At 33.0% G+C, this 22,862-nt stretch overlaps 1 protein-coding gene across 4 annotated transcripts; it reads left to right on the top strand.

Moving 5' to 3' along the window:
- Nucleotides 1-13,562: 13,562 nt before the first annotated feature.
- On the top strand, nucleotides 13,563-19,681 carry LOC147298948 (uncharacterized protein C227.17c). Of its 4 annotated transcripts, XM_086255190.1 has the most exons (7): nucleotides 13,563-13,752; nucleotides 13,909-14,008; nucleotides 14,156-14,270; nucleotides 14,735-14,839; nucleotides 16,274-16,584; nucleotides 17,345-17,463; nucleotides 19,322-19,681. In XM_086255190.1, exons 5-7 carry the CDS (start codon nucleotides 16,500-16,502, stop codon nucleotides 19,433-19,435), a joined length of 318 nt encoding a protein of 105 aa, XP_086111316.1. In that variant the 5' UTR covers nucleotides 13,563-13,752; nucleotides 13,909-14,008; nucleotides 14,156-14,270; nucleotides 14,735-14,839; nucleotides 16,274-16,499; the 3' UTR covers nucleotides 19,436-19,681. The 4 variants fall into 4 exon arrangements, with proteins under 4 accessions (XP_086111316.1, XP_086111329.1, XP_086111322.1 ...); XM_086255203.1 differs by lacking the exon at nucleotides 14,735-14,839 and having other exon boundaries at nucleotides 16,271-16,584; XM_086255196.1 differs by lacking the exon at nucleotides 14,735-14,839.
- Nucleotides 19,682-22,862: the final 3,181 nt, after the last annotated feature.

Genomic DNA, 22,862 nt, shown 5'->3' on the forward strand with positions numbered 1-22,862 from the left:
ATCGAAGGACACACTTGGAGCAAAATGGCGGGAACAATTTCCCTTTAATAGAATTCCCCGCCAAATTCTTCACAGTTTCAAATAAATAAGGGAAAACTCTACCAAAATAAATATGAAATTTCAAAATGTAATGGGTAATTAATAATTTGGAATGGTGGGTTTAATTTCGACTTTAATATTATATTTGATTATCTCTATCTAATTTCTTCTAATTCTGTTTTTTTTTTTTTTAACCTTCAAACAATTTAACAAGTTATATTGTCAAATTATCTAAAGGAATGAAAATTCGAACTTAAAACTTCATATTATGGAGAAAAATATCACTAGACTAATAGTTAGTTGGTTGATCATATGAAATATTGTTCAAATTTGTTGGGTGTTTGTATGCACTCTTATGATGTTGTGGGACACATGTACATTAGAGCCAAATGGGTCGCTGAAGTGGATTTGATAATGTGGCAATACAAGCATATATAGAAAATATTACGCATCAAGTTCAAAAGAGAGAGTCCCGCTCAAAACACCTTGTTGAAAAGCTTGGCAAGAGAGGGTCATGTTGTAGCTATGTCAATACTAATATCACCAAAAGAATGGTAAAAGTATCATTTTAATGACAATAATATAAAGAATTTTCAAATTTGTATACCAAATTTGGATCTCAAACAATGTGTAAATTTACTTGTCTAATTTACTTGTTCTAAATAGAATGCTAGTGAGTGTATAATGCGAGAGCAAAAGTCATGACAATGTGATGAAGTTACTACATATAGCCATATAGGCCATGTGTGGGTTCTTGAGTTTACAAAAGCTTCAAGATTTTATAACCTTGTGCCAACTGATGCAATTAAGAAGATCGATGCAACTCAATTTCATAGCAACCATCCCAAGATCCTAGGTACAACACTCTATTTTGATCTTTCACAAGAAAGATGACATCAAATTGTGAGTTTGAGTGCACATTCATAATCAATGATATACATTACAATATGACAAGTTAATTAAGAGAATATTTCCATATATTTCATGTATATTTTATTTTCCTATATGCGTATAATATTGATCTAACTCATTTGTCTATATGATATGATCTTATGCTTGTGTTGCATTTTTTTAATTTGCTAGCTATAGCTAAACATATGAAATATTCTTAGATGTGTTATACATATAGTATCCCATGAGAGATCCATGAAATACATGATCATCTCCCTTTTTTCAGGTAAATTAGAAAGAATATGGTGATGACATGTGTGCAAGGAATAAAATTTCGGGTTTCGAGGAAATTTCGATGAAAATTTCGATGAAAATTTCGACGGAAATTTCGAAGATTTTTAAATTTCGACAAAAATTCGATGGAAACGACGGAAATAGTTATCAAAATACGGAAATTTTGAATGAAACTTTACCATATATTTATTTAACATATTATCTACTACATTGATAAAAAATATTGAAAAAACCAAATTATATGATAGGTTTCATGTGATATGTGATGAATATAATGCGCGCTGGAGGCAAATACTATTAAATAAAATTAGTATAATGAATAAATAAAATTATTATATTCTTTATACTCTATAATTTATACACTAAATCATATATACTCTATATACTAAATCTTATATACTCTATAATATATACACTAAATTTTATATATTTTATAATGTGTATTTTATATTTTTTAGGATATGGTATAAGATATTAAAGTTTAGGCTCTTTAAGATATTTTTAAAGGTCCGTTGATTTTGGGTACCAAATTATAATGTTTTTTCATTTTAACTACCAAAAAATTTATGTCATTTTACTTTAGGTATTAAATTGCAGTCTAGGTACCAATTTTAAAAAACATAGTTATATCGAGCTGTGACTGTCTAACAGTCATAACTTTTTTATTGATTTTTTGTTTTTTCAATATTTGTAAGGCTTAAACTTTACTGTTTAGGCTTTGAGTTATATGACTTCATCCCCCAAGCTTAAATAAAAAATATTAAACTCTTAAAAATTTTAAATTTTTATAAATTTGAAACAGTCACAGTTTAATCACAACTGTGATTATTCGACAGTCACAACTATATAACAAACTGATTTGTGACCTAATCCAAAATGTCTTACTCTAGGTTAGTACCTAAACTAAAAAAAATTAGTGACTTGCTGCTTTATTGAAAAACTATTGATATTTGGTATTTAATCCTAATTTTCTATATTTTTAATTATTTTTATATAAAAATATAATAGGATTTAAAATTTAAAAACAACTAAACGAAATTCCAAATTTTTTTTCTTTCTAATTACACAAAGACCCCAAATCTCAAGTCCTCAACCAATTCTAAACTTTTTTTTTCCTTTCTCTTTATTTTTTTCTTTTCTTTTCTTTTTCTTTTTTTTCTTTCTTTTCTTTTCTTTTCTTTTCCTTTTCTTTCTTTTCTTTTCTTTTTCTTTTCTTTTCCTTTTTCTTTCTTTTCTTTTCTTTTTCTTTTCTTTTTCTTTTCTTTTCTTTTTCCTTCCTTTTCTTCCTTTCCTTCTTTTCTTCCCGTAACTTCACCTTTTCCTTCTTTTCTTCTTTCCCACTGCGCCCAGCCACCATACCCATTCTCCTTCTTCTTTCTCACTGCATGCCCAGCCACCAGATCCACGCCAAGACCTTCTCTCTCCTCCCTCTTTCTTCTCCCTCCTTATCTTCCTCTTTTCTCCTTCTTTCCCACTGCCGATCTCTTCTCTCTCTTCGATCTACTGTCTTCAGCGACGGCCGGCGACGAGGCCAGCTCGCCTCTTTCTCCCCTCTCTTCCTCTGATCTCTGCTTCCTTCCTCAGTGGCTCAGTCCTTCACTGGCTTCTATTTAGCGAAATTTCAGCGAAATTTTTCGAAATTTGGTCGAATGAGTGTTAAAATTTCGGAACCCTTGAAAATCGAAATTTTCGGCGAAATTTCGCCGAAAATTTCGAAATTTAAACCCTTGCATGTGTGTATGAAGCACAAAGCACATTTTAGGTCGTGTCTTGATGGTAATATTAATGGATTGTATTCATGAAATACGTCTTTCTCCCTCTACCTATGTCATGACCTAAAATGTGCTTTATGCTTCATCAAGACCTGCAATCACCATCTTCTTCCTAGTTTACTTGAAAGAAGGACATGATCATGTATTTCACGGATCTCTCATAGAGTACCGTATATTTATATAACACATCTAAGAATGTTCCATATAATTAGCTATAGTTAGCAAATTAAAAAATTGCAACACAAAAATAAGATCATATCATATAGACAAATGAGTTAGTTCGATATCATATAATATAGGGACATTAAATATAAAATATACATAAATATTCTCTAACTTGTCAAACTAGGAATATAGATAATTGATTATGAATGTGTACCTAAATTCACAAGTTTGATGTATCTTTCTCGTGAAAGATTGGAATATATGGTTGCTATAAAATTGAGTTGCAACAGTTGGCACACTTTAGCTTATAAAATCTTAAAATTTTTGTAAACACAAAAATGACATGCAAAAATAATAAGTAAGTCACACATGACCCACTTCAGCGGTTAAGAAATTTAATCTTATTGGATACTATATATCTACTTGTTCAACCCATTAATCCCATTAGATTGCTCATTAGAAAATATTTCGTCCAACCAAAAAACTAAATGAAATGCAATTTATAACACATAAACGTTCATAATTTAAACATTACACATAAGAACATCTAAAAAAAATCATGTCCAAATTAAATAATTAATAGCCTAATGAAATAAATAAAATAAAACTTTCTTATTTCTTAGCAGGTTGAACGGATTTTGGACTAAAAAATGGACATGTTTTTCTAACGAGCCTCTAACGGACGGATCCATCGTACCCGTAATCAATTCGGCCCGATAAGGCCCAATCTCGCTTGCAGTGAAAATTTACTGAGAAAATAGAGAAGGAAAGTAAAAAAGCAAGAGACACCGATCTAGTGGTTGTTATGTTCAAGAGCGCTCTCATAACCGATCAGTCGAGGGAGAGACAGTTATGTCTTCAACTGATGAAGGGTCTTCGGCTTCGAAGCGTAGCTTGTCGTGCACCACCTGCTTCGACGCTCTCTGGTTTTGCTATTGTACGCTCCCTCTTTCCCTTCTTTTTATGTTTTTTTTTATTTTTATTTTTATTTGTTTCTTTCTTTAAATAACATAATGCATTGCCCTCTTCTTTTCATTTTGTCTCTTCCATTTTATTTCTGTTCATTGAAGAATTTCAAAATTATATGGCTGTCTTCTTGGTGTGGTCTTCCCTTCAAATTTATGCATTTTGGGGGTCTTATTATTCAGTTTTGATTAAAAAGGATATGGGTTTTGCGTAATTGTTCATGAAGTTTATTGTACGATATTGAAGATCTTAACTTGGCTTTATTGAATTTATGATGAAGATGTTTATTACTAGTTGCTTAAACAGCTAAAAAACTTGGTAATCTTATTTCTCATGATTCTTCATGTTATTTTAATTATTGCCCACTTATGAAGCTTCGAACTTGACTGTCTTTTAGCTTCTGAAAGCAATTCTTGGTGGGTTTTATTTTATTTTAATTTTTTTGTATTTAAATTTTTTGGTTGATTCTATGTCAGTTAATGTGACTTTTTCATGTTAGCCTGCTTCATGCTCAACCTGTTACTGTGTTGCTAATTGTTCATGATAATCGTACACTTTAAATACAGTGATGCTGACCATTATCTTTAGTCCACGTATACATTTCTATATATATATTTGGATGTTTTCAATCTCACACATTCTATTTTGTGTTTCTTTATAATCATCTGTTTAATTATATTTCTTCCATTTAATCAGATCGGCACTCATTTACTCGCAGCTCCAGTTCATCAGATGCAGCAATATTATAGGCTTGGGGTATTCGATAACTTTGGTGGGAAATGGGCTGCTATTGTTGATTGTTTAAGTTTGAAGACAAAACGGAGATCTGAGATTCAGGTTTGTTTCTAAATGGGCTGCTCTTGTTGATTGTTTAACTTTAGAAACATCACTTTAGAAACAAACCTGAATCTCAGATCTCCGTTTTGTCTTGAAACTTAAACAATCAACAAGAGCAGCCCATTTCCCACCACAGTTATCGAATACCCCAAGCCTATAATATTGCTGCATCTGATGAACTGGAGCTGCGAGTAAATGAGTGCCGATCTGATTAAATTGAAGAAATATAATTAAACATATGATTATAAAGAAACACAAAATAGAATGTGTGAGATATAAAACATCCAAATATATATATAGAAATGTATACGTGGAACTAAAGAATGGTAAAGATAATGGTCAGCAACACTGTATTTAAAGTATACGATTATCATGAACAATTAGCAACACAGAAACAGGTTGAGCAGGAAGCAGGCTAACATGAAAAAGTCACATTAACTGACAAAGAATCAACCAAAAAATTTAAATACAAAAAAATTAAAATAAAATAAAACCCACCAACAATTGCTTTCAGTAGCTAAAAGACTGTCAAGTTCGAAGCTTCATAAGTGGGCAATAATTAAAATAACATGAAGAATCATGGGAAATAAGATTACCAAGTGTTTTAGCTGTTTAAGCAACTAGTAATAAACATCTTCATCATAAATTCAATAAAGCCAAGTTAAGATCTTCAATATCGTACAATAAACTTCATGAACAATTACGCAAAACCCATATCCTTTTTAATCAAAACTGAATAATAAGACCCCCAAAATGCATAAATTTGAAGGGAAGACCACACCAAGAAGACAGCCATATAATTTTGAAATTCCTCAATGAACAGAAATAAAATGGAAGAGACAAAATGAAAAGAAGAGGGCAATACATTATGGTATTTAAAGAAAGAAAGAAATAAAAAAAATTAAAAAAAAAACAGAAAAAGAAGGGAAAGAGGGAGCGTACAATAGCAAAACAGGAGAGCGTCGAAGCAGGTGGTGCACCACAAGCTACGCTTCGAAGCCGAAGACCCTTCATCAGTTGAAGACATAACTGCCTCTCCCTCGACTGATCGGTTATGAGAGCGCGCTTGAACAGAACAACCACTAGATCGGTGTCTCTTGCTGTTTTACTTTCCTTCTCTATTTTCTCAGTAAATTTTCACTGCAAGAGAGATTGGGCCTTATTGGGCCGAATTGATAACGGGTACGATGGATCCGTCCATTAGAGGCTCGTTAGAAAAACATGTCCATTTTTTAGTCCAAAATCCGTTCAACCTGCTAAGAAATAAGAAAGTTTTATTTTATTTATTTCCTTAGGCTATTAATTATTTAATTTGGACATGATTTTTTTTAGATGTTCTTATGTGTAATGTTTAAATTATGAACGTTTATGTGTTATAAATTGCATTTCATTTAGTTTTTTGGTTGGACGAAATACTTTCTAATGAGCAATCTAATGGGATTAATGGGTTGAACAAGTAGATATATAGTATCCAATATGATTAAATTTCTTAACCGTTGAAGTGGGTCGTGTGTGACTTACTTATTATTTTTGCATGTCATTTTTGAGTTTACAAAAATTTTAAGATTTTATAAGCTAAAGTGTGCCAACTGTTGCAACTCAATTTTATAGCAACCATATATTCCAATCTTTCACGAGAAAGATACATCAAACTTGTGAATTTAGGTACACATTCATAATCAATTATCTATATTCATAGTATGACAAGTTAGAGAATATTTTTGTATATTTTATATTTAATTTCCCTATATCATATGATATCGAACTAACTCATTTGTCTATATGATATGATCTTATTTTTGTGTTGCAATTTTTTAATTTGCTAACTATAGCTAAATATATGGAACATTCTTAGATGTGTTATATAAATATACGATACTCTATGAGAGATCCGTGAAATACATGATCATGTCATTCTTTCAAGTAAACTAGGAAGAAGATGGTGATTGCAGGTCTTGATGAAGCATAAAGCACATTTTTGGTCATGACATAGGTAGAGGGAGAAAGACGTATTTCATGAATACAATCCAGTAATATTACCATCAAGACACGACCTAAAATGTGCTTTGTGCTTCATACACACATGTCATCACCATATTCTTTCTAATTTACCTGAAAAAAGGGAGATGATCATGTATTTCATGGATCTCTCATGGGATACTATATGTATAACACATCTAAGAATATTTCATATGTTTAGCTATAGCTAGCAAATTAAAAAAATGCAACACAAGCATAAGATCATATCATATAGACAAATGAGTTAGATCAATATTATACGCATATAGGAAAATAAAATATACATGAAATATATGGAAATATTCTCTTAATTAACTTGTCATATTGTAATGTATATCATTGATTATGAATATGCACCCAAACTCACAATTTGATATCATCTTTCTTGTGAAAGATCAAAATAGAGTGTTGTACCTAGGATCTTGGGATGGTTGCTATGAAAATGAGTTGCATCGATCTTCTTAATTGCATTAGTTGGCACAAGGTTATAAAATCTTGAAACTTTTGTAAAATCTTGAGACTAATAGTTAGTTGGTTGATCATATGAAATATTGTTCAAATTTTTTGGGTGTTTGTATGCACTCTTATGATGTTGTGGGAGACATGTACATTAGAGCCAGATGGGTCGCTGAAGTGGATTTGATAATGTGGCAATACAAGCATATATAGAAAATATTACGCATCAATTTCAAAAGAGAGAGTCCCGCTCAAAACACCTTGTTGGAAAGCTTGGTAAGAGAGGGTCATGTTGTAGCTATGTCATTACTAATATCACAAAAAGAATGGTAAAAGTATCATTTTAATGACAATAATATAAAGAATTTTCAAATTTGTATACCAAATTTGGATCTCAAACAATGTGTCAATTTACTTGTCTAGTTTACTTGTTGTAAATAGAATGCTAGTGAGTGTATGATGTGAGAGCAAAAGTCATGACAATGTGATGAAGTTACTACATATAGGTAGGGGTGGGCATTTTAACCGTGCACCGCCAAAATCGGTAGAACCGCACCGCCAAAAAACCGCAAAAAACTGTGTTGACAAAAAAAATCAACACCGCCAAAAAAATCGAACCGCACCGGTTCTCTCCGGTTCCGGTTCCGGTTCTACGCCTTATTTAAAACAGCAAGAAACACCGATCTAGTGGTTGTTCTGTTCAAGCGCGCTCTCATAACCGATCAGTCGAGGGAGAGACAGTTATGTCTTTAACTGATGAAGGGTCTTCGGCTTCGAAGCGTAGCTTGTCGTGCACCACCTGCTTCGACGCTCTCCGGTTTTGCTATTGTACGCTCCCTCTTTCCCTTCTTTTTCTGTTTTTTTTTATTTTATTTCTTTCTTTCTTTCTTTTTCGGTGTTTCTTGCTGTTTTAAATAAGGTGTAGAACCGAAACCGGAACCGGAGAGAACCGGTGCGGTTCGATTTTTTTGGCGGTGTTGATTTTTTTTTGTCAACGCAGTTTTTTGGCGGTGCGGTTCTGCCGCTAGATCGGTGTTTCTTGCTGTTTTAAATAAGGTGTAGAACCGGAACCGGAACCGGAGAGAATCGGTGCGGTTCGATTTTTTTGGCGGTGTTGATTTTTTTTTGTCAACGCAGTTTTTTGGCGGTGCGGTTCTGCCGATTTTGGCGGTGCACGGTTAAAATGCCCACCCCTACCTATATGTAGTAACTTCATCATATTGTCATGACTTTTGCTCTCACATCATACACTCACTAGCATTCTATTTACAACAAGTAAACTAGACAAGTAAATTGACACATTGTTTGAGATCCAAATTTGGTATACAAATTTGAAAATTCTTTATATTATTGTCATTAAAATGATACTTTTACCATTCTTTTTGTGATATTAGTATTGACATAGCTACAACATGACGCTCTCTTACCAAGCTTTTCAACAAGGTGTTTTGAGCGGGACTCTCTCTTTTGAACTTGATGCGTAATATTTTCTATATATGCTTGTATTGCCACATTATCAAATCCACTTCAGCGACCCATCTGGCTCTAATGTACATGTCTCCCACAACATCATATGAGTGCATACAAACAACCAATAAATTTGAACAATATTTCATATGATCAACCAACTAACTATTAGTCTCAAGATTTTACAAAAGTTTCAAGATTTTATAACCTTGTGCCAACTAATGTAATTAAGAAGATCGATGCAACTCATTTTCATAGCAACCATCCCAAGATCCTAGGTACAACACTCTATTTTGATCTTTCACAAGAAAGATGACATCAAATTGTGAGTTTGGGTGCACATTCATAATCAATGATATACATTACAATATGACAAGTTAATTAAGAGAATATTTCCATATATTTCATGTATATTTTATTTTCCTATATGCGTATAATATTGATCTAACTCATTTGTCTATATGATATGATCTTATGCTTGTTTTGCATTTTTTTAATTTGCTAGCTATAGCTAAACATATGAAATATTCTTAGATGTGTTATACATATAGTATCCTATGAGAGATCCATGAAATACATGATCATCTCCGTTTTTTCAGGTAAATTAGAAAGAATATGGTGATGACATGTGTGTATGAAGCACAAAGCACATTTTAGGTCGTGTCTTGATGGTAATATTAATGGATTGTATTCATGAAATACGTCTTTCCCCCTCTACCTATGTCATGACCTAAAATGTGCTTTATGCTTCATCAACACCTGCAATCACCATCTTCTTCCTAGTTTACTTGAAAGAAGGACATGATCATGTATTTCACGGATCTCTCATAGAGTACCGTATATTTATATAACACATCTAAGAATGTTCCATATATTTAGCTATAGTTAGCAAATTAAAAAATTGCAACACAAAAATAAGATCATATCATATAGACAAATGAGTTAGTTCGATATCATATAATATAGGGAAATTAAATATAAGATATACAGAAATATTCTCTAACTTGTCATACTATGAATATAGATAATTGATTATGAATGTGTACCTAAATTCACAAGTTTGATGTATCTTTCTCGTGAAAGATTGGAATATATGGTTGCTATAAAATTGAGTTGCAACAGTTGGCACACTTTAGCTTATAAAATCTTAAAATTTTTGTAAACTCAAAAATGACATGCAAAAATAATAAGTAAGTCACACACGACCCACTTCAACGGTTAAGAAATTTAATCATATTAGATACTATATATCTACTTGTTCAACCCATTAATCCCATTAGATTGCTCATTTGAAAATATTTCGTCCAACCAAAAAACTAAATCAAATGCAATTTATAACACATAAATGTTCATAATTTAAACATTACACATAAGAACATCTAAAAAAAATCATGTCCAAATTAAATAATTAATAGCCTAAGGAAATAAATAAAATAAAACTTTCTTATTTCTTAGACGGTTGAACGGATTTTGGATTAAAAAATGGACATGTTTTTCTAACGAGCCTCTAACGGACGGATCCATCGTACCCGTTATCAATTCGGCCCACTAAGGCCCAATCTCGCTTGCAGTGAAAATTTACTGAGAAAATAGAGAAGGAAAGTAAAACAGCAAGAGACACCGATCTAGTGGTTGTTCTGTTCAAGCGCGCTCTCATAACCGATCAGTCGAGGGAGAGGCAGTTATGTCTTCAACTGATGAAGGGTCTTCGGCTTCGAAGCGTAGCTTGTCGTGCATCACCTACTTCGACGGTCTCTGGTTTTGCTATTGTACGCTCCCTCTTTCCCTTCTTTTTCTGTTTTTTTTTATTTTTATTTTTATTTGTTTCTTTCTTTAAATAACATAATGTATTGCCCTCTTCTTTTCATTTTGTCTCTTCCATTTTATTTCTGTTCATTTGAGAATTTCAAAATTATATGGCTGTCTTCTTGGTGTGGTCTTCCCTTCAAATTTATGCATTTTAGGGTTCTTATTATTCAGTTTTGATTAAGTTGGATATGGGTTTTGCGTGATTGTTCTTGAAGTTTATTGTACGATATTGAAGATCTTAACTTGGCTTTATTGAATTTATGATGAAGATGTTTATTACTAATTGCTTAAACAGCTAAAAAACTTGGTAATCTTATTTCCCATGATTCTTTATGTTATTTTAATTATTGCCCACTTATGAAGCTTCGAACTTGACAGTCTTTTAGCTTCTTAAAGCAATTTTGGGTGGGTTTTATTTTATTTTAATTTTTTTGTATTTAAATTTTTTGGTTGATTCTTTGTCAGTTAATGTGACTTTTTCATGTTAGCCTGCTTCATGCTCAACCTGTTTCTGTGTTGCTAATTGTTCATGATAATCGTACACTTTAAATACAGTGTTGCTGACCATTATCTTTACCATTCTTTAGTTCCACGTATACATTTATATATATATATATATTTGGATGTTTTCTATCTCACACATTCTATTTCGTGTTTCTTTATAATCATCTGTTTAATTATATTTCTTCCATTTAATCAGATCGGCACTCATTTACTCGCAGCTCCAGTTCATCAGATGCAGCAGTATTATAGGCTTGGGGTATTCGATAACTGTGGTGGGAAATGGGCTGCTCTTGTTGATTGTTTAAGTTTGAAGACAAAACGGAGATCTGAGATTCATGTTTGTTTCTAAATGGGCTGCTCTTGTTGATTGTTTAACTTAAACTTCGTATTATGGAGAAAAATATCACTAGACTAATAGTTAGTTGGTTGGTTGATCTTATGAAATATTGTTCAAATTTGTTGGGTGTTTGTATGCACTCTTATGATGTTGTGTGAGACATGTACATTAGAGCCAAATGGGTCGCTAAAGTGGATTTGATAATGTGGCAATACAGGCATATATAGAAAATATTACGCTTCAAGTTCAAAAGAAAGAGTCCCGCTCAAAACACCTTGTTTGAAAGCTTGGTAAGCGAGGGTCATGTTGTAGCTATGTCAATACTAATATCACAAAAAGAATGGTAAAAGTATCATTTTAATGACAATAATATAAAGAATTTTCAAATTTGTATACCAAATTTGGATCTCAAACAATGTGTCAATTTACTTGTCTAGTTTACTTGTTGTAAATAGAATGCTAGTGAGTGTATGATGTAAGAGCAAAAGTCATGACAATGTGATGAAGTTACTACATATAGGTAGGGGTGGGCATTTTAACCGTGCACCGCCAAAATCGGCCGAAACGCACCGCCAAAAAAATCGAACCGCCAAAAAAGGTCAACACCGCCAAAAAAATCGAACCGCAGCGGTTCTCTCCGGTTCCGGTTCCGGTTCTACACCTTATTTAACCACACTGAACCGAACCGCACAGCATACTTGCAAAAAATATATTTTTTAAATATTTTTATACCTCTATACACCATTTTATATATTTTTTTATATATATTTATGCCATTTTTATATACTTTTATACATTTTTTGTACACATTTTTATACACTTTAAACCCTAAACCCTAAACCCTAAAAAAAAATATTAAAATTAATATTAACCTAGCTATATTTTGGGGTTTAGACCCTAAAATATATTTTATATAACCCTATGACCTATTTTCTAGATATATATAATATAATAATAAATTAATAATGTTTTAGTATATAATTTTAGTTATACCCATTACCCTATATAATAAAACTAGTATATTCTTTATATTATATTTTAAAAAAATTAGTATATTATTTATAGTTTATACTCTATATACTAAAATTTTTAATTGTTTATAGTTCTAGGGTATAATATATAGTTATATACTATATAAGTGTATAGGGTATATGCCATATAAGATAATAAGGTATAGGATTTGAAATTTATGGTATAAGGTTTAGGATATAGTATAAGTCCTATAGGATATTAGGGTTTATGGTATAAGGATTTAAAACTTATGGTATAGGGTTTGGTTGCAACTCATTTCTCATTCTCTAAACCCTAAACCATAAAGTTTAAAATTTTATATATATTCTATATAGTCTAGTTACATAAACTAGTTTGCCCAACCAAACCCCAAAGTCCCAAACCCCAAAACAAACCCAATTGCTCAAACCCCAAAACATATGTTATATATAAATTATAAAACATTAAAAAATTTAAAACATATATAAATGTAATAAAAAGACCAAACCCCAAACGAAACCCCAATATGGCCAAACCCAAAAAAATATGTTTTATATAAATTATAAAACATTAAAAAATTTAAAAAATATGTAAATGTAATAAAAAAACCAAACTCCAAACGAAACTCCAATATGGCCAAACCCAAAAAAATATGTTTTATATAAATTATAAAATATTAAAACAATAAAACATATATAAATGTAATAAAAAGACCAAACCTCAATCTTTCCAAACCCCAAAACATATGTTTTATAATTTTTATAAAACATTAAAACATATGTAAATGTAATACAAAGAAGAAACCCAATCTTGCCAAACTCCAAAATATATGTTTTATAATTTTTATAAATCATTAAAACATATGTAAATGTAATAAAAAGACGAAACTCAAACGAACTCAATCTAAAGTTCTAAACCCCAAAAATAAAAAACTTAATTCACTACAACAGTGAAACACAAATCTAAAAAGCTAAAACATAAACCAAAACCCAATCTCGCGCCGCCCTCTCTCTTTCAGTCTCACAGTCAGTCGTCTCTCTCAGTCTGACTCTGAGCTCTCAGTCACCGACTCACTCGACTCACTCAGCTCTCTCGCGCTGGCCTCTCTCTCTCTCTCTCTCTCTCTCTCTCTCTCACTCTCTCGCCATCTCTATCGAAGACTAGAAGGTCACACCGTCGCAGGCTTCGCAAATCGCAACTGAACAGGTATGTCTCATTGTCTCTCACTCTCAAGTCTCAATGTCTCATCTCTCTTTTTCTCGTCTCTCAGACTTTACCCTCTCATCTCTGTCTCTCATCTGTCACTAGGGTTTCGAATTCTAATTTGGGGATTATTGTGTAATTGCACTGCAATTATTGCAGCTCTCAGTCATCTCTTTCACTTTCTCGCCCCTCGCCTCTCATCTCTGTCGAAGACTAGAAGGTCGCACCGTCGCAGGCTTCGCAAATCACAACTGAACAGGTATGTCTCATTGTCTCTCGCTCTCACTCTAAGTCTCAATGTCTCATCTCTCATTCTCTCGTCTCTCATACTTCACCCTCTCATCTCTGTCTCTCATCTGTCACTACGGTTTCGAATTCTAATTTGGGGATTTTTGTGTAATTGCAGCTCTCAGTCATCTCTCTCACTCTCTCGCCTCTCGCCTCTCGCCTCTCATCTCTGTCGAAGACTCAAAGGTTGCAGGGTCACAGGCTCGCAGGCTCGCAGCTTCTAATCAGAATAGGTATGTATGTCATCTCTCTCACTATGAAGTCTCCTCTCTCATCTCTGTCTCTCACTCTAAAACAGTGAAACTAGGGTTTCGAATTCAAAGAATCAAATTTGGGGATTTTTGTGTAATTGTTGCAGGTTTCGAAATTCAATCAATTAGGGATTTTTGTGTAATTGCTAAAAGAAAGTGACTTAGGAACTGAATTGATTTGTTACAAGATAGTGAATTTAATCAATTAGCACTGTAGATTACACTAATTTGCTAAAAGAAAGTGACTTAGGAACTGAATTGATTTGTTTTAAGGAACTGAATTGATTTGTTTATATGTTGTGCATCTTTCAGATTTGTTTATATGTTGTACTTGTGCATCTCTCATATTTGTTTATATATTGTGCATCATTCAGATTTGTTTATATATTGTGCATTTGTGCATCATTTAGATTTGTTCATTGCCTTCTCTTATTTACTGCATTTAGGGTTTAGGAGGGATGGACCCCCAACATCAGAAGCAAGACGAGTGAATAATAGCCCACTAGGCCCAGAACCGTGGTGGAGAACCGCACCGCACCTTACCTTGAATGGTCTGGTTTGGTTTGGTTTTTTTATTTCTTTCACGGTTTTAAGCACCAAACTGCACCGTGTATTAATGTCCGGCGCGGCACACGGTTCTAGGGGAAAAGTGAGTCGAACCGCACCGCACCCACCCCTACATATAGGCTATGTATGGGTTCTTGAGTTTACAAAAGCTTCAAGATTTTATAACCTTGTGCCAACTGATGCAATTAAGAAGATCGATGCAACTCAATTTCATAGCAACCATCCCAAGATCCTAGGTACAACACTCTATTTTGATCTTTCACAAGAAAAATGACATCAAATTGTGAGTTTGGGTGCACATTCATAATCAATGATATACATTACAATATGACAAGTTAATTAAGAGAATATTTCCATATATTTCATATATATTTTATTTTCCTATATGCGTATAATATTGATCTAATTCATTTGTCTATATGATATGATCTTATGCTTGTGTTGCATTTTTTTTAATTTGCTAGCTATAGCTAAACATATGAAATATTCTTAGATGTGTTATACATATAGTATCCCCATGAGAGATCCATGAAATACATGATCATCTCCCTTTTTTCAGGTAAATTAGAAAGAATATGGTGATGACATGTGTGTATGAAGCACAAAGCACATTTTAGGTCGTGTCTTGATGGTAATATTAATGGATTGTATTCATGAAATACGTCTTTCCCCCTCTACCTATGTCATGACCTAAAATGTGCTTTATGCTTCATCAACACCTGCAATCACCATCTTCTTCCTAGTTTACTTGAAAGAAGGACATGATCATGTATTTCACGGATCTCTCATAGAGTGCCTTATATTTATATAACACATCTAAGAATGTTCCATATATTTAGCTATAGTTAGCAAATTAAAAAATTGCAACACAAAAATAAGATCATATCATATAGACAAATGAGTTAGTTCGAAATCATATAATATAGGGAAATTAAATATAAAATATACAGAAATATTCTCTAACTTGTCATACTATGAATATAGATAATTGATTATGAATGTGTACCTAAATTCACAAGTTTGATGTATCTTTCTCGTGAAAGATTGGAATATATGGTTGCTATAAAATTGAGTTGCAACAGTTGGCACACTTTAGCTTATAAAATCTTAAAATTTTTGTAAACTCAAAAATGATATGCAAAAATAATAAGTAAGTCACACACGATCCACTTCAACGGTTAAGAAATTTAATCATATTGGATACTATATATCTACTTGTTCAACCCATTAATCCCATTAGATTGCTCATTAGAAAATATTTCGTCCAACCAAAAAACTAAATGAAATGCAATTTATAACACATAATGTTCATAATTTAAACATTACACATAAGAACATCTAAAAAAAATCATGTCCAAATTAAATAATTAATAGCCTAAGGAAAAAAAAAAAAATAAAGCTTTCTTATTTCTTAGCAGGTTGGACGGATTTTGGACTAAAAAATGGACCTGTTTTTCTAACGAGCCTCTAACGGACGGATCCATCGTACCCGTTATCAATTCGGCTCGATAAGGCCCAATCTCGCTTACAGTGAAAATTTACTGAGAAAATAGAGAAGGAAAGTAAAACAGCAAGAGACACCGATCTAGTGGTTGTTCTGTTCAAGCGCGCTCTCATAACCGATCAGTCGAGGGAGAGGCAGTTATGTCTTCAACTGATGAAGGGTCTTCGGCTTCGAAGCGTAGCTTGTCGTGCACCACCTGCTTCGACGCTCTCTGGTTTTGCTATTGTACGCTCCCTCTTTCCCTTCTTTTTCTGTTTTTTTTTTTAATTTTTATTTTTATTTGTTTCTTTCTTTAAATAACATAATGTATTGCCCTCTTCTTTTCATTTTGTCTCTTCCATTTTATTTCTGTTCATTGAAGAATTTCAAAATTATATGGCTGTCTTCTTGGTGTGGTCTTCCCTTCAAATTTATGCATTTTGGGGGTCTTATTATTCAGTTTTGATTAAAAAGGATATGAGTTTTGCGTAATTGTTCATGAAGTTTATTGTACGATATTGAAGATCTTAACTTGGCTTTATTGAATTTATGATGAAGATGTTTATTACTAGTTGCTTAAACAGCTAAAAAACTTGGTAATCTTATTTCCCATGATTCTTCATGTTATTTTAATTATTGCCCACTTATGAAGCTTCGAACTTGACAGTCTTTTAGCTTCTGAAGGCAATTCTTGGTGGGTTTTATTTTATTTTAATTTTTTTGTATTTAAATTTTTTGGTTGATCTTTGTCAGTTATTGTGACTTTTTCATGTTAGGCTGCTTCATGCTCAACCTATTTCTGTGTTGCTAATTGTTCATGATAATCGTACACTTTAAATACAGTGGTGCTGACCATTATCTTTACCATTCTTTAGTTCCACGTATACATTTCTATATATATATTTGGGTGTTTTCTATCTCACACATTCTATTTCGTGGTTCTTTATAATTATCTGTTTAATTATATTTCTTCCATTTAATCTGATCGGCACTCATTTACTCGCAGCTCCAGTTCATCAGATGCAGCAGTATTATAGGCTTGGGGTATTCGATAACTGTGGTGGGAAATGGGCTGCTCTTGTTGATTGTTTAAGTTTGAAGACAAAACGGAGATCTGAGATTCAGGTTTGTTTCTAAAGTGATGTTGTGTTTGGTTACATAGTTCTATCCTTTATCTGTGTGGTAATGGATTCCTCATCATTTAATACATAGTGATGTTTGGGGCCTGGCAACTGTGAAGTCCTTCTCTGGTTTTCAGTACTGTGTCTACCATCGATGATCGTACAAAACACACTTGGACATTTCTCTTAGCTTGTAAATCAGATTACTTTATTGTTGTTTGCAAATGTTAGGCGTATGTTGGGAGTTTGTTGTGTCTAGTGGTGGTGAATATCGCAGCAACAAATTTCAAAATATTTTGTCTTCCAATGGGATCCTACATAAAAAATGTTGTCCACTTACTCCACAAGAAATGGAGTAAAGCAGAACTTAAACATAGGCATATTGTTGAAAATGGTCTCATTTTTTTTTGTCTGATTCATCTGTACCCAGTCAGTTTTGGTACTATTCCTTTTCCACTACAGTATTTTTAAGAAATTATCTGCCCAGTAGATTACTGCTGCTAAAATCTCCATATGAGAAGCTCTTTGATTCATTTCCAGATAATAGTTTTCAAAGGATTTTTGGATGTGCTTGCTGCCCTCATATCAAACCTTACAATCAGCATAAATTACAATCTAAAACTAAACCATTTGTACTTCTCGGATTACAAAAGGATTTATCTGTCTAGATGATGTAGGACAATGCAAGAAGGGCGTTACCTATGATTGTGGTGGGCTTTAGATAGAAATTTTGGTAACTAGAAAAGATTTAGGGAAAAGAAAATTTTAGCTTTTCTGTAAAGAAATAGAGAATAATAGGGAGGAGAAGAGAGAAGAAAGTAAAAAGAGGAGATATCAAGGCACCATGCGTTTAACAAGACTTAATTTCTCATTCATCAAAATCTGTTTTGCTTTATAGAAAAATTCCTTAGTTTAGGCTTCAAACAGAACTCGCAATGACTCCTGGAAATGCTAAAAGACTCATTAAACATTAGACAAATACTAAAAGGCTCATTAAGTATCTTCAAGATTTGGATGGTATCTAACAATAACTTATCAATATACTTAATTAGAATAGTATCTTCTTGCACTACCATGGTCTTTTCATTTTAGACCCGTAAGTTATTGTTAGATTTGGCCCAATGGGCTTAGTTTTGGGCTTCCAAGGAAGATACTATTCTAATTAAGTAGTAGCTTCTGCATCACATAAATAAAGATCTTAAAAGGATCTATATATTTAGACATGTCTTGTTTGATGTTTCTGGTTGTGTTTCTGACAGTACTGCAGACCTTACCTTTGATCAAAGGAATCCTCAATCCTCGTCTACATCCAGTTCTTGTCTCGACCAGTTTCATCATTTCAAACTTCTATTTTTGGACCTCATCCTTCAATGTTGTCATTTCACAGTCTGAATTTTAACACTTCTCAGGCTTCCATATCTTCAGATTCACCAGTCAGTCTCAATTACAAACATCAAATTCTGTTTCATCTGATTCCCACTCTATTTCAATGATCAATCATCTTCACTAACATATCTTCACCAAATCAAGCATCTTCTTTGAATGTGGACTCGAAATGTTCTTCGGCAAACAACAGCTCGGTCTCAACTCCTCCACGGCTCCACCTATTCTTACAGTAAATCTACCAATTTCAAGTTCCTCCACTAATGCTCATTCTATGCAAACCAGATCTAAGTTAATAATTTTCAAGCAGATTTTCTTGGCCGAATCAGCATTAGCTGAACTTACTTCATACTCTATGACAGCTAAGCTCCTGAGTGGTTTGTTGCCATGTTTTCTGCTTACAAAAACAAGTCTCATGGTCTCTCATGTCATATATGTGATTCTTTCAGGTAATAACAAGCTGGAATTTTTGAATGCAGGAAATGTTGGAATCTCGTGAGAAAGCCAAGCATCATATCTGGACTTTTCGAACCTCAGAAGAAGCATCAGCTAACTGGAAAGAACAATTTGGACATTTAGATGAAATGGAATGATAGTGATTCAATTCAGCATTCTTCTTTGTTGCTCCTTTCAACTTTTTCCTGGCATCTGGTGATCTTGTAAACTAGAGTTAGATTTATAGTGGCGGTGTAGACCTTGATTGAAAAGAGAGAGAGAGAGAGAGATCTGCACTAGACCCAATTAATTGAAATGAGTTCTAGAATGAATATTTTTTACTGTAGCTAAAATGATTATTTTGAAGACAAATTGAATGAAATAAACATGATTATTTTCCAGCATGTCTTTAATTTCAAAGTGGACTTGACAGCAGTGTGGAAGTGAAGATCAATTAAAAACTGCAATCTGTGCAATTTATCTTCTGAAGGGTTGTGGATTTGATATAGATTTTTCAGGAGTCTATTTTGTCGAGAAAATGTAGCTTTTTAAAGAGAAGCATGCCCGCAGTCAACTGGAATCAAATTGAGATTTACTGTAAAGTTCATGCATCATTTTTGTATTTAACCCTAACAATAAATACTAATATTTCTCAGCATGTGAAAAGTAAAATTAGGGAATCATATTTTCTAACTATATTATATGTGACAATTGAGTTTTATTTATGGGTAAATTATAATTATATACCTTAACTATACACCACTTTTCAACTTGGTACCTTAAGTTCAAAAAGTTGCATTAAGGTACACTAATTACAAAATCGTGTCAATTAGGTACCTCCATTAGTCTGGCCGTCAAAAAGGCCGTTATCTGATGACGTGACACACCACTAAAAGGCTTCATTTCAATTTAGTATCTCAACTTTACCATGTTTTTCAAGTTCATACCTCAAGTTAAAAAACTTGCAAATAAATAAATGTTTTCCAGTTTTTATTTCAACTTCACCCCAACTTTTGACCTATCAAATCTTCACAAAAATCAACAATCTTATACTCATTTTGAAGCTATGAATCTCCTATTTATAACCATATAGAAATAATTAAAAAAGGAGTTATGAAACAGGAGATAAGTAGTCACAAATTAGGCTACCCGAAATTGCCAATTTTTTGGAAAATTTGTTATAAAACCTAATATAAAGCCATCAAAGAAGAAAAATAAAAGGACTTAATTAAAAACCCTAAATCACTACCGGTCTTAATCTAAGAAAGACTTATAAAATGGACTGAATTCTAAATCTCCCTTAAAATTATGCACTATAATTATTGGCTGCTTAATATATGAAATTAATTGACACACCATTAAATCATGTCATTTGTCAACTAATTGGCAAAATGGGCAATCTAAACAAATAGAGAAGACAACAAAAATAACAAAATGACTAATATGAAAGACTAATTATGAAAAACTGTGACGGATTGTTTTATAAAAATCTTTAGATTAATCAAATGACACATATTTTTATTAACTTATTTGTTTGATTTTTTAGTATTTTGTAAGTTTTCAAGATAAGAACAAAAAACAAACAAAAAATCAGTAGCCCCCATTGTGCAGCAACCCCATCCTCCCTCACCACCCAATAGCTCACGGCCGGCTGAACCAAATGCCAGCAACAGAACCTCCCTCCTCACCACCCATCATCTCTCTCTTTCTTTCCCCATATTTCTCTTTAAAGGGCTAACACATGAAAAAAAGAAGACATGGGGTTTTGATTAGATAAATATATATGAGTTTGAAGAAGGTTTTGATTGGATAAATTATTATGCCACTTTTTACGTGTGACATTAACTTCATACACGACTATGACTTATATCGAATCACACAACTCCCATATTTATTAGACAAATTTCTAGAGTTAGATTAATAGCACAATGTTAATTTATTGATTTTTATCCCCAAATTTTTTAACTTCTGTAAGTACCTAGACTAGCATAATTCTTTCTAACATCTACAACTTCTATTTCTGAAGGTGGTATTGCTGCAAACAGTACTGCTGGAGGAGGCTTCTTATTTCATGTAGTGATTGTACACCCCGGCGAGGTAATGTTAGACCATTGGGAAGTCTAGCTGCTTGGTCATTTTGATTTTAGACCGTATGTCTTGATTGTTATAGGTTGTTTATTCTAATTGATTTTACTAGCCAGCTAACTATTTAGTCTAATGATATTTTTATCCATTTTATCGGAAGATGTTACAAGTTTGAACATGCCCTCCTGATCACATAAAAAAAGAAAAAAGATGAAGCGGCTTTACTTTGGTTTTTTTTTTTGGCAGAATATTGTTAGCAAGATATCGTCATTCCTGAAGGGCCCTCAATCAATTGTCATTCAATCTGCTACAAGTGCGGTTTCTAATGTTGTCCTACGGCAAGCTTCTTCTGCTGGTGGTTTTCTGACATACGAGGTGCATGGTCTCATACACTTCCAATCTTAATTTTTAGTGATTGCCTTTCCTTAATCTGTTTCATTCAACATTAATCATGGATTGCTAGTCTTGTTTGCGTGATAATTTTCAACACGAAAAATTCGAATACAACACAAAATTAACAGTTTAGAATTGATCATCACTTGAGACAAATACTTCGTAAATAATACATGATTTGTTAACACGAATAATAAATGAAGCAAGTTATGCATTAAACATGAATAACTTGATCCTGATAGAGATTCCTTGCTTTGTTCCTTCATGCAGGGTCGGTTTGAGATTCTGAATCTGTCAGGATTATTTGTGTATGATGAAGGACATGAGACAAATGGCAAGATAACTGTTACAATGACTAAACCTGAGAGGACGATTTTTGGTGAGGTCGTGGCAGGCTCACTCATAGCTGCTGGGCCTGTTCAAGTAAGTCTTTGCCTCTTTATTTGTTACATTTTATTTTTTATTCTATTTAAGTGGGAGTAGAATTACTGAAATTAGTACCTTACTGCCTTAAACTTTCCTATAACCTGCCATTACCTTAAAAGTGACTGAAATTCTATGGGACTAGACACTTATCTATGTCCCTTGCTTATGTTTTGTGTGTTACTTTATTTCCATAACTTGTTTTGAGTCTTTTGACAATCACTTTGTCCTTAAACTATGCGATGTGTTTTAAATTGACACATTTGGCCAAGCAAGGACAGAGTCACTAGGTGGTCTCGACTTTTTATATTTTTCATTTTGGCAATGTATTTTTTAGTCCAAAAGATCTCAGCCCACTTTAATCTCTATCTTTAGTCCACTTTGGCTACTATCATTTGCTCACTTCAGCCTCTATTTTAAGCACGACCACTTCTCTTTTATGATTTAGTCCATTATCCTAGTCCTACACCAGTATGCTAGCTCCAACAATAGATCATCGATCATGGTGGTGATCAGAGTTGCAATAGTACTCCTACATCTACTCTCTTGGAGCCACCACATAGTACCGGAGGAGGTAATGTCATTCCTGCAAACCATAACATGAACCACCCTCCTACTTCACTACCTGGTTTTGGTCCTGCAGCCAACGACACCAAATAACATCCCTTGGTATCGTTGTTTCCA

The sequence above is a fragment of the Dryas octopetala genome, chromosome 1, assembly GCF_963921425.1.
Source record: "Dryas octopetala chromosome 1, drDryOcto1.1, whole genome shotgun sequence".
Taxonomy (NCBI): domain Eukaryota; kingdom Viridiplantae; phylum Streptophyta; class Magnoliopsida; order Rosales; family Rosaceae; genus Dryas; species Dryas octopetala.